This window comes from Cyphomyrmex costatus, unplaced genomic scaffold (genome assembly GCF_001594065.2).
Source record: "Cyphomyrmex costatus isolate MS0001 unplaced genomic scaffold, Ccosl1.0 scaffold5, whole genome shotgun sequence".
NCBI classification, from domain to species: Eukaryota; Metazoa; Arthropoda; class Insecta; order Hymenoptera; family Formicidae; genus Cyphomyrmex; species Cyphomyrmex costatus.
The window spans coordinates 5020673-5038149 of NW_017279267.1; the positions used below are offsets into that span (position 1 = coordinate 5020673).

The following is a 17477-nucleotide window of genomic DNA, read 5'->3' on the forward strand; positions in this document are numbered from 1 at the left end:
AAAGGTCATCTGCTTGACAGCGATGACTTCGCTGAGAACCACTGGAACGATATCTGTTTACGTCCCTCGTGCCAGAGCGTAGGATTCTCTATCTATTATTTATGTCGTAAAGTTAGATTCGCACTCCAGGCATCGACGCATATATACGGACAACCAGGATTTCCTGAACATATACTCGCTACGGCCTATCCCCCGATATCAGTAATAGTTACAAGCTGCACTCTTCAACTTTGTAGATGCATTTATTCAGCTTTTCGCGCAGTTGAAAGCGAAAATGCGAGATATTTTCTCAAGATGTCTCGTGAGTTTGACTGAAATTATATCTAATGTCAGATACCTAGCTGTATTTAGTGCACCGCGTATATATATAATGCAGCCGTATCCTCGCAATATAGGCACGGAAGCTATTTAAATGCCACACCGTGGAACACATTCACCGAGAAACATCTCTCGCTCGCTAAGTACGACTTCGCACTTAAGGGAGTCCAACGGCGGAGTTTACTCTTCTCATAACTTTCGACGCGGAACAAATCTTGGGTGTACCTTGCCACTTCCGTTCGGAACAATCTTTCATCCATTTCTGTGAGAGTATAGTTGCTCTGTGAGATATTCATAACAGCTGTTTCCCTCACCCTCTCGCGCCTCCCTCGATCTCGAATTCTTATACATCCAGTTGTTTCTTCGCTGTTTTTCGCGTGTCTCGTTAAAATTCGACGATCGGTCGATCGACCCGAGAAGGGGGAATTAATCACTCGCAATCTCCGTCGTCGTATTATTATATTCATGCAGGTGAACGGTATCGACTTCTATCATGCGCATAGAGAAGATCGAAAAGGAAAGGAGATGGAGAAGAGGAGGCGGAGGAAGAGGTGATCGATCTCGTGTCGAGGGGTGAAGGGTGGAATCTACAGAATAGCCGGTATCATCTTCCAGAAGGAGAGCAGAAGGGGACAAACGTTGTCGTGGTGGCGAGAAGGTAGTGGTAAGGGGGTTGGCGCGGCGGAAGGGTGGCGAGAGAAGCGGGCAGGCTGCCTGGTTGGCAGGGTCGGTGGTGGCCCTTGTATTGATTCACAACCCCTGTCGTCCTCCCCCTCTCGCCGCCGTGCCACGGAAGTCGAGAAAGAGAGATAGAGAGAGAGAGAGGGGGAGGAGGGAGAGAGGGGGGGGAGGGGCAATAGAGGGAGGAAGGATCGTAGTCAACCCCTAAACATTGGCGTAGAGCATCTAGACGTCGCCATGTCAGAAATTACTGTCTAGCATGCTGGCACGTACATCGGGGGTTTAGTGTAACTTATTGACTTACTCCCGCATGGACACGAATAATATTCTGGCGACCGTCGTAAAAGTCGTTCGCCGCATGCATTGCATATACGCGCGTTTCAAGTTTTAATGTAGCTCTCGGCGCATCGCTTCCGGACTTTGTTAAAATAACCTCATGGCAATTCGCGTCCACCCGCTTTCCCCCTTCGATAGCGATCACGTCGCACGCTTGGATTTCAATTAACGTCGAAATCTGGAAACGGCCGCTCGACGAGGAGGAACGATGAATCGCTTTCCGATGAAAAATCTTGCGACTGTCCGAAAGCGCAGTTAACGTTCCCCGAGCCATTCAACCGAGTATCAACCGATACGGGGAGAGGGAAAGAGGGGCCTGCCTTTGACCTGTCGCATCGAATAGCGGGATGAATGTGTCGGAGATGGTGGATACGTGGCGTCGAGAATCGCGAAAGGGTTTAGTCGGGGCTTGACGCGCGCAGAGAGACGGAACGAATTCAGAGGATAGACGTGCAATTATTATACAAAGATCGCAGACAACTGCGCGTTTCCTTTCTATTTCACCCTCCCTTTTTTTTCTGTTCCTTTCCCTTTACCGCTTTGTTTTTTCTTTCATTTAAAGCTATATACGTCTGCGACAAATGAATTGGGAATTAATAGTTTTGTACGCGTGATATTGTACTCGTTAACAATCACGATGGGAGATACGTCGACAAATACGTTTTCTCTCTTTAAAAGTTGCTATGGACGGGAAAAAGATTTACACCCTATCTATCTGTGCAACGGTATATCTGGAGAAAACACCGTTTTAAAAGAAGGTCCAAGAGATTGTCTGATTGAGCGTTAAATAAGCGCTCAATTGAGCACAACGAACAAACAATCGGACCTTGACAAAGCGAGCCATTGAACCGGAAGAAAAGGAACGTTCCTCCAACGTGACAATTTTCCACGAAAATAACTTTACACGGTTTCAACATATATCGCCCGCGTGTTCTCCGTTTCGTCAATTATATTTTGCATCGCAGAATTTTGCAACGTTTTCGTAACGGTCCACCTACGATCGCTCGAGGCGCGCTCACGTGCATCAAAAGGTAAACTCGAAACAATGATCCATCCACGAGAGAGGAGAGAGCCTATATAGACGTGACACTTGACGTTTTGTCGGTGAAAAGAAGCGAAGGTGGAATCGCTGATGATGCAGCCAGCATCTTGCATTCGACAACGATCGAAGGCGCTTATTAAGGCCAAGTGTCATCCCGGACGATGCCATTTCGGTCTTCGACGTGCTTCGTTTGCCTCTAGGCTCGCCCGCCCCCTTTCGTCTCTCTTGCCCCTTTCGCTATCTCGCCGAGACCTCTTTGGAATTTAATAATCTTGCTGACAAAAGAAAGAAAAAAGGAACTTCCTTTCTCTTCTTCGTCTCTTCCTCATCGAGAATAGCTCTGAAAATTAACAATATCTACGCGGTCTGTTTCTCCCTCCTTCTCTCTCGTATTTCTTTATCGTCTACTTGCATTAAATCGTTCACTACGTTAATTGAGATGCTTAGGGAAGCGTCACGCGAATCTTCCTTAACTTAACACTGCAGCTGACGTACATTAACTTGCAGACGCTTACGAGGCTTCCTCCTTCCGTGCCCGTAGGTCATGCGCAACGCATATACGATCGCGACCGACAAGAATGCATTCTCACCCCCCCCCCCCTCTCTCTCTCTCTCTTTCTCTTCGTCTCAGCGTTGATTTACGTGAGAATATTTTACGCGTATACTATACGCGCGACCTGTCACGGCAAATCGTATACACCCCGCGATCTTAGGCAAGAAGCGATAAGCGGGGAATTTCTCTCGACTTTATTATAGTGTGATGGAATGCGGCTGCAAAGCGACGCACATTCGGAATTTATTAACTTTTATCCATCGAAGATGAAGAAGATACGCGCTTTTATCCCGGACGAATGATCTCTCCGCGCCTTCTTTCTTCGTAACTGCCAATTTACTCGGTACTTGTGCAGTGCGCGCCACCAGAATCCTCTTCGTCTTCTTTCCTTTCGCGCCGGCTTAGTCTCTTTACTTTTTTGAATGGTAAATGAGCGCTGTAGTACACGAGTCTTTCAATAATTTCGATTCACTCTTCGCGAGATAAATTCCAGTAATAAATTGGTGCTTAGGTAGAAGCAAGGGAGCTAACGAAATTATTCATTTGCCGTGTGTTTACTCTGGTTCCCGTTTCTCGAAATTTCGCAACGCCATCGATTTTTTCGGTATTTCCCTGTGCGCGTACCGTCGTTTAAAGCGTCGTTTAAAATACCAAATTCGTATTTTTTTTTATTTTATTTAATCAGCCTCAAGATCGATATACCCGCGCGCGGCAGAAGGAGCTGCAGGCGACCGGTTCATTAAGTGCGTAACAGGGGAAATCCAGACGGGCAAAGCCGAATCGGCCGACCACTGCGGCTTTTGAATTTGGTTTCATGCCCAACAGATCATGGCCGAATTGTATTACGATGGAAATTTCTCGCGAAGTTACCGGCCATAATTGCTATTCTCGTCTCTACCGGCGCACGGTGCGACACGTTATCTCACATTAATCCCGCGTTTCGTGTGTGTGCGAGCAAGGTTTTTATACGCGCGAGCAAATTTGCATCCGTCCCTGGTGGTATTTTATTTATTCTTCCGCAAACGCCGTGTTTTGCGGCTACATATTTTTGAGTTTCTACGCGGATAGGAGAGATCGAAATTTTTTTTAAACGTATTCGACTTTTTTTTGGTCTCTCTTTTAGAACAAGTCACGCGCTCATTCGAACGAATTCGAACAATCGTCGACAATTGTAATCGTGACAAAGAGGTCCACCTCCTTCGACATTAATTTTATTTGAGTATTCGTAATATTGTCCGGCCAGTTGCTCGAAGTATCCGTTCACGTGTGCGTATATCTCGACTGTAACGTTATTCAAAGGGAAAGAGACATCAAACACTAATTATCAAGTATATACGCCGAGAGGATGATAAATTATTTTCTAGGTAAAACCCCGCAAGCGCGCGCGAGACTTGGAGATGAAATAAACGAGAGCTCTCCGGAGCGTTTTATCCACATGGCTTTTCGCGTATTATGTAACGCGCTTTTAATAATTATTTACTCAGCTGCTACAAATAATGACGTTTATTAAGATTTGCGATTTTATATGAAACGATTCGTTTTATTTATACGTTTCCGCAAGGGAAAACGCCTCACAAAGTTCACCTCGCTTTCCCTCCGTGCCCCTTTCCGAGGTCGAAAAGACTTTTCACCGATTCAGAGAAAAAAAGGAACTGCATTGTTTGAGTTAACGCTGAAAACGACATTCTTCGTTGGTCCTGTCAACAATTTACGGTTCACTCGCGCAGTTACGTGATTCGCATAAAAATCAAACCGCAACGTAGAGTCCACGTGTCTTTGTCATCGGATAGACGTACGTCGCTCGTCAAAGGATGGTAAAAAAATTTGTTCAAGTAAATATGACAGAGAGAGAGAATTGTTGTAAAAGAGAAAATGTAAAGGCGGAATGAGTGTAGAAAGGGAGAAAATAATAAATGGGAAATTCGCGTAACGTCCACCGTTGGTAACATTCTGTAAACGAGGTGGCTCTGTAAAAACATGTAGAAACATAGCGTAGTGAAATTTTCGTGATTATTGCGCAAATTAATTACTCTTGAGTAACACTGAAACGCTGCATAATCGAAGGAGGATAAGTGCATAATTTGTCGCGTTTAATTGATGTCTGTGTACCAATTTTATATTTTTCTAACTATTCTCTCTCTCGATTATAAACCTCTCTTTCACTCGATATTTATGATATCGGAGTATCAAGAAAGAGCATGAGAATATGATTTATGCGTGAGGAGGGTCTTAGCACGAAGCGATCGCGATGGAGGACGAGGGTCGAGGGCACGCCTTTTTAGAGGGCTGTCGATTTGTGGGTAAGGAAAAATGGATTCTTTTTGTGCAACCACGGTCGTTGTTCTTTCAGGGAAACTGCTGACATTTGCCTAATTTTACGCTTAATATGCAAAGAAGCTGCTCTTATCCTTCCATATCGAACAACGAGCTACTCTTTTTTTCCGAAAGGAATGTCCTCTTCACGATCCCTTCTGCGACGCCTCTCAAGTGTACTCGAACTTGCACCTTCACGCGAGAATATTCGATGTTTGAATCGACTGAAGTGAATTATTGCGCGAGAATCCGCGTCGTTGATCAAGCTTGTCTTATAACCGCGTGACTGTTCTCTGTAAGCTTCCCATCTGATTTATCTCTCTTATCCTTCTCGCTTCTACTTAGCTTTGAATCTAGTTCACAATCTTTTGCGATTTTACATCGAGGTAGCCTCTTCGACAATCCGCATTATTCTTCAAGTACTCGAAGCGGTATATAGATATAGGTACGCGATCAGCAAAGTATACCTTTAAATCTCCGCGGCGCACTTCCCGAGTAGTACATAAATCAATTTTCAAATCAGATTACATCGATAGGATCTAAACGAAGAAAACGAAATACGTTATACCTTCGTGAATCGATTCGCGAACCACGAAGATTGATCGATTATGACTTTCCCGCAGTTTCTCGATGCCAGGGGTAATCTCGTCTCATAAAATTCTCCTCTGTGCCGCTTTTCGCCCACATGTAGATCAAGAGGGCTATAAAAATACGCGCGCGTCACACTTTTCCAGAATTCCTCCGCCACCGCCGGTGGTCGCCTCACCGTCCTCTCTCCCTCGCAAAGTCGAGCAATTGTCCGATCGGCCGTGCAGCCTCCTCCGGTCGCTACTATACATGCAAGTAGCACAATTAGTTAGCGCACCGTGAACGTTTAGGTGTGCCGCAGCTCGGCCAAGCATCGTTCTTCCTGCCGCCGCCGTCCTGTATCGACGACAACGACGAGAGTCAACGATTTGAGATAACGCGATCATCGCCTAAGAGCAATGCAGGTCGATTCACCTGCAGCATGCCGCACGTTCCACGTGTTCTTGCCATAACTATCGGCGCCGTTATCGCTGAGTGCTATGGCGAATATTTCTCTTCGCCGAGAGAAAGGGGATGGAACCACGAATATTCTAGATGAATATCGAGGAACCCGCAGGGTCGAGTTTCGCGAATTCGCGAGATGAATCCGAGCGGAAGCTAAAGCCCGCATATCAATTCAATCGCGCAGTTATCCCGACGCGAATGGGCTGTTTGAATTGGCGGGCTGTAGGCTATATATATAGACACCGAATCCGAATTTCGTCGCTTGTTTATCGCGTATGGTCTTTCCGGTTTCTCTTACCTCATTGTGTTACATATATTGTAACGACACGCGCTAGCGTGTGCCGACGTGCGCGCGTCGTGAAAAGGTATAGGCCTCCGCCTGCACCTCCCGCGCGATCGATTTTTCCATTTTCTCGAGCGTTGACCATCGTTTTTCTCGATGGGTAAACTGGGTGGCGGAGAGCGAAAGGAACGAAGAACCCACACGGCGGAACGTGGAACGCGCGCATTGCGGCAGCCCAGGCCCGCGAGTTAAGTCCCTCGGATTTGAATCCAATATGAAAAATCCCGTCCCATTCAAATAAGGCGACGATGTGTGGGGAGGAGGGTGTACGCGAGCGACGACAAGTTCTACCCCGAACGGATAGAGCAGATTTTCAATATCCCGCACCGTTCGCGAATCGCCTTACCGTATGACTTATTGAATACATTCGGAGCTCGCTCGCGGAGCTTTTGACGGATTTATCGTGCGCATGCCCGCGCGTATGTTGTACATCGAAAGTACAACGTTCGTTCATCCTAATCTTTTGTTTCCAAGTTTCCTTCTGGTGCCTTGATGATTACAATAAAGTTCGTCGTTTCGTGTACGATTAGGTGTAATAATATTTTATTGTGTACGTATAAGATTTATTAATAACAAGATAGGTAGGCGTGATGTACATATGTATTGTGTATGGAAGACAAAGTAGGTACATGCTCGAAGGTATAAACTCTTATAAAGGCATCGACGAGATTGCTGCTACGATGCATCCATAGAAAAGATTTTCGGATTCAATATTACTTTTCGATTTATCGTAAAATGGAATCGTTCAGAAGAAGAACAGTAATATTGACTGTTAACAGTGGAATATTTTACTCTTAAATGAAAAATTACTGAATTTAGAATAAAATGATCCATTGATTTCGCTCTAAATACTATGGCGTCGATATAATACGTTATAACATCGGGGATAAAGATTTATTATGAATCAGGAATACTATATATATAAACTTAAATGTATATATGTATTGCTCTTTTCTTAAATAATAAATCGATGTTATTTTTATTTAATTCGAGAGAGGGGAATAAGAATTATTGATTTAATCTTAATATTGTTTTATTTTTATACTGCATAAGGTTGCGAGATTAAGTACGTCAAGAATTTTTTGTTTTATTAGAAATTCTTTCTGAGCGAGTGCCTGACCGAGAAGAAATGTGATTCGTAACAAAACGGATAGGATGCGTTCAGCAGAATGTAAAATAGTCACAGATATAAAATAAAACATGAGGCAAGGTATGTTAGAGCTATATTGGAATAAATGTAGAAGATGAAATTGTATAAGAAATGCAAAACGTGATAAGCAGAACCCTAAATCTTCTCTCCGGGGGACAATTAAGCTTGAATTTATCAAAGGGAAGGTTTTCGGATGTCTTATGCGCAAACTTTAAAAACGTCCTGCATGTATGTACGTATGTATAAATGTATATAGATGTATATACATATACATCTATATATGTATAACAGTTGCTAGGATCTCGACAGTGCCGTCTACCGAGTCGGACTCGTACTAGGTCGGTGCAGTCATCACCTGGTCTAAAACCGCTGCACATCACCCTCCGAATTTTCTCGTTCTCCACCGTCAGAGATCCCGAGCGCATCCGTCAAATTCTCCCGAGCAAATCGCTGAGGTGGTAAGTACAGAGATATCGACAGGCTCGTTCGCGATGGTTCCCCTCCGTCGTTTGTGTGCGAGAAATTTCGGCAGTGGAAAAATCGAACGCACCCCTTTGTCGTCGCGATCGAGAGCGGATTTTCTCCCGTACGGCGGATGAACGAGGGAGATCGTCACTCGGGGCGGACGCGAATTCGCGAGATGTATCGCCTCGATGACGAGAAGAACCGCGATGGAAAGCGAGACGCGATACGGATGGAGGTCGATAGCATCGCGCGCCCGCGCAATCCCCGCGCAAACACCGCGTCCAGGAGAACGACACGAGAAGAGAGACCCAGGGTGGCTTGACCGAGGGGTGAGAAAAAGAAAAGAACACGCGATAAGGTCGGTGAACGGTGAGAACGTTGCGTTATCTTGGGCGGGTTCCTGCCCTCCATAGGGCCTGTAAGGTCTCGGCCCTTGGTTCGACCGGGTCGACGCTGTGCCGCGTTCGCCCGTATCGATTCTTCGTTGGCTGCACCGGGCGACGCACTCGGCTGTCATCGGCGCGGCTGGCTGCACGCACTCCAGCGTCCAGGTCCTTTCCTGCTCTTCGTCGAGGATTCTCTCTTGACACCCACGTCCCCATTGTTGTGGGTAACTAATTATTTCTCACGATGAAAACTCGTTGTTCTTGCGTTCTCCATTCGTTATATGTTCCGTGACGCGTTTACCTGGGGCGATTGATCGATGTCGATCCTCTAAGGGTGGGTCCAGACCAAGCGTGAACGAATTTGAATAGACGAATGTGTGTTGATGAGAGTGGATAACGTTGCGAGTGCTAACGAGTCTGAATTGACATCGTATGTGACATACGTTCTATCTTTTTTTCGAGACATCAAGAGAATGTTCCGTTCGTCCATGTTTATTCGTAATTGTTCATTCTCGACTGGGTCCATCTTGAAAAATGATGCGTAGAAGATTTTTTATTCAATTATCGTCATACCCCTACGTTTTGTACCTTTTCCAATTCTCCTGCACTCTTTGAATGATAAACAACGATCGATAATTATAAGATGAACACTTTTTTTTTTTTTTTTTTTCAAATAATGAATATAATATTTTCAAATACAAACAAATTTTGTATAAAAAAACAAGTACATAGTATAATAAAATGAATGACGAACTATACATTGAGAGTAGATTTGTTGGAGAGAAGTTCGAGATACATGATGGGACTGAAGAATAAAAGTCGAATCGACGCTTAGGTCGACAGCATGAAGACTAAATATATAAAATTTGAAAAGTTATTACAGGCAAAAGATCCAATCCACACCGCCGATAGCCATCATTCAGGTGTAACGCTTTTGACTGATTTCTTTGACAGCAGCGATTTGTCAGATGTCAGACAGTTTAACGTCACGTAATTCGATATTTTCTCTGTTTCAACTAATTCAAATCTCGTCGTATTGCATACGCCAATGCACGATAAACGCGCGTATAAACGAAACGGAAACGAAACTGCGACACATTTGACGTGCTGGACGTGCGTTTTCCATGGTCATCGGGCACTCATTGTCTTTCATTTCAGGGCGAAAAGCGAAAGGGAGGAAATCGCCCGCGCCGCGCCGCGCCGCCCGTCCCGGCAGACGAGAGCGCGGAGAGCAAGATACGAGAGCGAATTTCGTGCTATCGATCGCGACGCGCTCGTTAATAGCGCCATTCAATCGCGAGAGTATTGACGCGACGAAGGTCGACGAGACAAAATATTTTTCGTTATCTTTATAACTCTTCTCACTGTTATTTTTATCGATATCATTGTGAGATACACTGCGAATTCAAGTGTGTAAACAATGGACTACAAAATTAATGTAAGTGGGTGATTATACTTTTCTAAAAATAATAGACTCTCTACAGTAAGCCATTGTCTAAGCTCTTTAAAGTCTTAAGCCGTAAAAATTGACCAATCACGATCGACGTGAGAAGAATAATTGACCATAATTTTCTTACGATTTACAACTCAAGCTTAGATAATGTCGTAGAGCTTATTAGGCAACATGCCTTGCTGCAGACACTTTATACACTTGGATTTGCAGTGCATTCTGTTTGTAATCGACTTACTATCGTGGATGATCTTACTCCCCCCCCCCCCTCTCTCTCTCTCTCACGATCGTTCTCAGAAAATGAAATTTTCTTACGACGACAATATCGCATAGATGGGAATATTGGCAATTCCGCTTGTTTAATGCTTGATGTTTCTCGCAGCGCGTTACTTCGCATTCCGCGGACATCACGTAACCGGAAGCGTGGGCTATTTCACCGTTTCCTCAATCATCCGCTCATCGTGGCCACTCTTTGTTACACGCAGGAAAACTACGGACGGCCGGTCGTTCATTTACTCAATTTAACGGCGCAATACAATTTTATCGTGCGCCCTTGAAGAAGTATCTCTCATGGTGCGCGAAATTATATAAAACGGGCGAATCGCGGGTTGAGTCTTTCGCGGCCCGTTACTGTGCGTATTAAACGTGAAAAACACGCGCGATGAGAGACACGAAACATCAGATGCGAAGCGAGGGAAACACCAAGAAGTGCATCCTTCTATTTTGGTGCTAGGCAACTGGAAGGAGATGAGACGTTCCAGAAATAGAATGGAGCGGCGTTAACCCGCGCCACCCACGCTGATCCTTCACGAACCCCGTCATCGCGAAGCCCTCCGCGTCTTCATCCTTTCCATCATTCTCTCTGACGGAATTTAGCTTCTCTCTCTCTCTCTCCCTCTTTCGCTTTGACTCGTCTTGCTTGACTTCCGTTGAACCCGAAATTTCGCGCATTTGCATGGTGATGCTCGACGCGGTGCTAGATCCCGCGCTCCGCTTATGGCATGCTATCGCGAGAGATGGAAGCGAGAAGAGATCGCTGCTATCTCTTGCAACTGAGTTAAATTAAAATTTAACGAACCGCGGGACCCGCGAAGCCCTTTCATGTTACAGAGATCTCGCCGCGTCGAGGAGGACACGTTTACATATGCGCGTGCCTTTAATTACGTTAGCTCGAGTGTCGCGCAGCTTCATCGCTTCATGATGCGGCTTCACTAAGCGCGAGACGTGTCAATGACCTGAAGCAGAATATGTCTCGCCAGACGATTCTGCTGTGAGATTGTGACGTATACTATGTATTGATTAAATTACATTGCTGTGTCTTCTTTGATTTTCAGAAGGAGCAGACCACCGACAGCAAACAGAGGACGTCGGCGAGCTCGACTTACAACACTTTCCCGGATGACCTATACTTGGATGATCAGGACGCCTTAGAGGGTTCCGGCCGAGGTGGCAGCGACAATCGCGACGACCTCGAAGCTTCGGGTAGCGGCCTTGGCCCTGACGACGAGGACGGGGAAGACGACCACGGTATGACATCCGATATATATTGTATATATATATCTCTCTGGATAAATTTTAATCAAACGATCTCAGTTGATCAATGAATCTCTTTCACCTCTCAACGAAGGAAAGATTAAATGCTACATACAATTTTTATATACAATATGTTTTTCCGACCGATCTGTTTCTCATTAATAATTTTATCGTGACGTATTTATATTTCGTGCGGATTTTTTATACAATATTCGGTTATAAAAAATATTAATATATTCTGCCAATTGCAGAACTAAAAACAAAAATATCATGGATGTCATAAAGGCAGCGGCGCCCGCGAAAGAATTTTTCTAAAAATTGAAAAATGGACGATATCGGCACGCATTCATCGCCGGTATAGATCGTTTCTCATCTCCAATCAGCGGTGATTGGAAATTTAATTTTCAGCTTTCACGAATGCGCTTAGTTAAAACGTCGAAAAAGATACCTCGCAGATCTGCGTTCGGATCTGTAGAACATATCAATTTTAATGTATTCATCGTAACTTTGTTGCGTTACAGAGTTCACTGGTAATAACGGATTAGAAGTCCCCAGCAAGCCGACCGAAGCGAGACCTCCATACGTCGTCGACGAGACAAATGTCAAAACTAAACAACATGTAAGCGTGAGATGTTGCTGGAATTATAATAATTTTACAAAATTTTGAATCTTCAATTTAGCTTCGCGTATCTAGAGCGAATTTCTGTCTACATACATTCCAACAGTTTAACAAATTTCGATTTTCTATTTTCGTTTTTTATTCACGAATATATTCTGCACGTGCCATGAGAAAAGAGCAAGGCTTAAAATGAAATTATAATGGAAAAAGGAAATTACATTTTATTCCTTAAATTGCACCAGTATATTATATATTTTCGCGACACTTTACGATATTGCGCTTAATACTTCTTGCACAGGCGTGTGCAATCTAATTTGCCCGATTAGAGTGCTGACGCGACACTTCCCGCTTTGAACGGATTACTTACATTTTTGTTCAATGACACGCGCGCTTCTTCCCTCGCATGGGGTCGCGAATTAAACAGATTAAAGTGATCGAGCCGTATCCAATTTCTAGACGACCATTGAAACCGTGAACCGACCCAGCAACGAGGTCAACATAGGCGAGCCCTCAGGCACGGATGACGATCGCAGCACCGACGATATCCACGAGGTCTACATCATGAATCCGAAACCTGGGGACCGTGCCAGCTCGTTCTTTGCGCAGCCAGGCGTACTAGCCGGTGAGTGTAAAAATGACGAAGCTTTCCATCGGACTCGAAAGTGTATCGAAGATCGAAATAGTCAGATTGTGTCTCTTTGTTTAAATATAGTATCGATCATGTTAGATCTGTGATTTTATAAAGACTGCGTGATGATTATTAACTCACGTATCGATCGAAAGCTATATCCTTTGCAAGAAAAGCTTTTTTTTGTTATACGAAAATAGATCTAAGATATCTCGATCGTGTTTCCAGCTGTGATCGGCGGCGCGGTAGTAGGCCTCCTCTGCGCGATATTGGTGGTCATGTTCATCGTGTACCGGATGCGCAAGAAGGACGAGGGCTCGTATGCCCTGGACGAGCCAAGAAGATCACCTGCGGCGCAGGCCTTCCCCAAGCCGGGCGCGCCTCATCACAATCGAGAGTTCTACGCTTGAGGCGATGGCGGTGCGATGGCGACTTCGCCGATTCCTCTCGCGATCTCACGATGCCAAGCCGAGTAAAAACCCACCGACGATCAACGCCCGCTTTTGGAATCCCGCTGATCGATGGTGAAACAATTATTACGGCAAACTGCATGGCACGCGCTCATTATAGACTCTCCCAAAACGCAAAGTTTTACCCGAGGAACGTCACTCAGAATGTCGGCCGATTCTCGATTACAATTTCTCTTGACTCTAGGAAACTGTATTTTCTTACGCGCTGTATTTCATCGTGTTCAAAATAAGATGTACGCGAGTAAGAGAGTTTGAGGCAAGACGAATTTGCGGTTTTCGGCCGATAGACCGTTCACCGTACATTGAACTTTTCCAGCTTGACGCTCCAGTCACTTCGCCCTTCACATTTCTATATATACCTTCCCTTTCGTTGTCCTGACTTTAACCGCATTCGCTGATCTTTGAAAAGATCCTCTGCGGAGTGTAATCATCCTGGCTAGTGACTGAAGCGACGGACAATGAACGACGAGACTATGGCTCATATAGGTATATCCCGTCGAGACATCGTCGGCGAGGTTGCACCAATTTCAAGATGCATTTACAAGCGTATTTAAAGAGCGCGTGTGTATATTATATATATTGTATATATATACGCGCGCGCGCACGTGTATGTATACGTATGTATACATGTACAGGACTGAGAGCGTGAAAATTCGTGGGCGATAAACGCCGCTGCTATGTCGTTAATCATTCTGTCTCCCGGTGGAAGGAGGGAAGGGAAGAAGGATCGTTGCGGCGTCGTGATTTCTCTCCGACAGCAAGAGCAGCGAGGAGTTAAACTGCAACCTCGTTCGCGCGTCGCTGCTATTCTGTTTTTTTTTTAATTTACAATATTTATTTCTTTGATATGAACGTTTAATACTGAGTTCGACAAAGATTTAGGTCCTTTTATTGCGTGTTCATGTGCCGATAGAGGTGAAAACGGTGGGACTCGTTGACCATATTGATCGATTGCAGAGAGGATAAAAAGGGCGCCTATATTAAGAATATGTGTTAAGCATTAATTGTAGCGCGACCGCATCGACCTACATCACGTATTCCGAGGAAGACAAAAAGTTTAATGTTGCATTTCTAGAAATTATGTAAGTGCTGTATAAAATGATTTAGAATTTATTTGGTCGATCGGTCGCAGGTATTGTACATATCTTTATAAAAAAAATAGCTATTATTTCTGAAAGATATATAAGATTTTATACGTATTTCTCTGCGCAACTTCTCTCTTTGTTTCGTTACATCTCAGATCATTGAAGAATCTCACATTTTTTAGATAAGACGCAATGATGATAGAAAACGTATATAAATTTGCTGTAGTATGAATCATTTTATTGCTTTGACAACTGCTTCATGTAATGTAAATCATGTTTAATATATCAAGAATTTCTGTATAAATATTGAAATTCCTAATAATTGTGAATCTCACGTTTCACGTATTCGCCAAGCATTTAGCTGTTGTATTGGAATTCTTGCTGTACGAATAACCAGTTTACAATTAGCAAATAAAAATAAATTAGTAAATCTTCAGTTAGCGTGCCATATCTTTTTGAAAGGCGAAATGGCAGCTATGCGTGTGTATTACCAATACCGCGATCGACGTTTCCATCTTCCAGACTATACTTTATTTTCTGCAAAAATGCAGTTCTTAAAACATAAAGGAATCCATTTGTAGAGATTGAATATTTTTAATTTCTTTGATGCTCAGATGCATCAAACGAATAGAAGTAGTTTACTGATTGATATTTTGCACGGCAATAGGTTGTCACACCCTCCTTCCACCTATGAGATAAAACATCCCATGTTTATTATCCGAATCGACTCTGATGCTAATAAAAAATCTTTGATATATCTGTCTGAGGTCTATTTTGTCTTAAAGATTCTAATAAAAAGTCACGTTGCCATAATGAAAGATGGATGCTGCGTTTGACAGACAGAAGTACCCACGATATGAAAAAAGAGAGAAAAAAATGTTCCTCTTTACCCCAAGAGCGGAATGAGTATAACGCGCACGCCTTAGCACGACAGAAATGATGCCATAATGCTGTATTAGAAAGCGAAAGGGAACACGCTAAAAGCGATACAAATGCGTATATATTCGTTCGTATCAGAATTATTTCCCATGGCGACATTCGTCACGCGATCGATCCGTATCGCGAAGTCCACCTATTTATTAACGTTTTTTCTTCCACTTCACGTGGTGTTTCCTTGGCCGTTTTGTCTGTCGTCCTCGTTTATTTTCCATAATTTTTTAACAATCTTGCACCGATCCTTGAATCTCTTTTTTCCTTCCCGACAGTACGTGAGCGTCGTCTTGTCGCAGAATCCGATCCGTCGCAGAAAATCGGACTTGGAGTAATTAAAAATATATCATGCCGATACTGCCATATGTACTACGTAAGGAACAGCGATTTGGTACGAAACTCACGAATCCGCCTTAATCACGTTGTTTGCCTCCTCACGACACTCTTCACCTCATCATCCTGCAAGTTTTCACCTTTCCGTTTCTATCTCTTGAACTGATTCGTGCTTTTTACGTCCGAATATGCTGATCATGATTATTATTATTATTATTATTATGAAATGTATAGAGTCTACTAAACGCCTTATTTATTTTATTATCAAGACTAATATAGCTCCCTCTCATCCACGACAAATTGGTTGCTTTAATGTATCTTTATTAATCATGCAGTGTTGCTTTGACAATTTCTCTTCGATATATCATGACACAATTTTATTTACTTGTATTTTGATTGTGTGATTGAAGATTATTAGTACGTAAACGCGAAGCCTCAAAATTTATTTGCGTTTTCGAACAAATTTTATTGAATTTAATGAATTCTCTTTCACAGAATCTTTTTTTAATATATCTAAATTTGGAATAGTATACGTAGAAAATCAACTAATAAGAATATTAATGATAAGAAGTTAACGATAGTAACGATGGTTAGATATAACGCTGGTTATGATCAAAGAAGTATCCCTATTCTCTTTTTTATAACTCATTAAGTCGCTATTTCATCATTATATTATTACCATTTTAATTTTCATCTTTTTTAATGTGGATTGATTAAATTCCTCCAATACTTCACACGATTCTTTAATCAATGTATAACTTTCCAAAAACACAGCATGTGTTATGAAATACTTTTATCTATTCGTATAATGCTCCTGTTTTTCTGTCATTTTTTAAATCTCTCAAAAATCCTTATCTCGTGTGAAGTAAACGAGGAAAGACCTAGAAATTGAGGGCTCGTAATCTTTAATAATCGTACATGATATATAGATGAAATTGTTCGTTAGATAGTAACTAATTGACCTTGTGGTGTCGCTTGCCTTAGCTTTTGCTAGCTTATGCTTCACCACACGGCCAGTTAATATCTGAGAGAAATTAAGCGAAGAGGGGGAGAAAAATAATTGTAATGAAATCATATTTTATAAGAAGACGTAATTCCGTAAGAACACTATAGCAATGAGAAGTCTATCTAATACTAATAGGCAAAGCCCATAGGCCAGGTGGACGAATGAAAATAATTTTAAAAGTGGATTAATATTTAATAATAACGATAATATTAACAATGTTATTTTTTAAGTGTAAGTACTGTCATCCCATCGCTCCTTCCCTTCTCTCCTGCTCCTACTCCTTTTCCTATTATTCCCTAATTATATTACATATATGTGTATATATCTCCGTCTATGCACGAACCCACAAAATACGTATATACATGTATATGTACTTTTATTTATATATATATATATATATATACATACACATATACATATATATATAAATATATAGATATATATTATACTCGCTCGCGCAACTGCGATAAAACGAATTTGTTTTGGTTTTTCTCATTGAAGTGTTTTATATATCATTCTCCTATATATTATCCTTCTAAAATTTAAAATCGACTTCCTGCCACACACACACACACACGCGCGCGCGCGCGCACGCACACACACACACACACACACACACACACACACACAAATATATAAAATCGCAATGATGAAGAGCCAAATGTCGATTACCGAATGCAAAAGGTTAAAATATCCGTATTATCGTTGTTGCGGACATAAAAGTAATTATTACGTTATTCTTAATTAACGGAAATTAATAATTGCACTATATTAGTATAACAAACAATAATGTATGTCGTCGCT

At 42.8% G+C, this 17477-nt stretch overlaps 1 protein-coding gene across 1 annotated transcript in view; it reads left to right on the plus strand.

The window, feature by feature from the left end:
• Positions 1-14524, plus strand: part of Sdc (Syndecan) — a 68038-nt gene extending 53514 nt beyond the window's left edge. Inside the window, exons 2-5 of the mRNA XM_018545691.1 lie at positions 11404-11596; positions 12124-12221; positions 12678-12843; positions 13078-14524. Coding sequence (XP_018401193.1) covers positions 11404-11596; positions 12124-12221; positions 12678-12843; positions 13078-13259 — 639 coding nt within the window. The 3' untranslated portion in view covers positions 13260-14524. The remainder of the gene's footprint in view (positions 1-11403; positions 11597-12123; positions 12222-12677; positions 12844-13077) is intronic.
• Positions 14525-17477: the final 2953 nt, after the last annotated feature.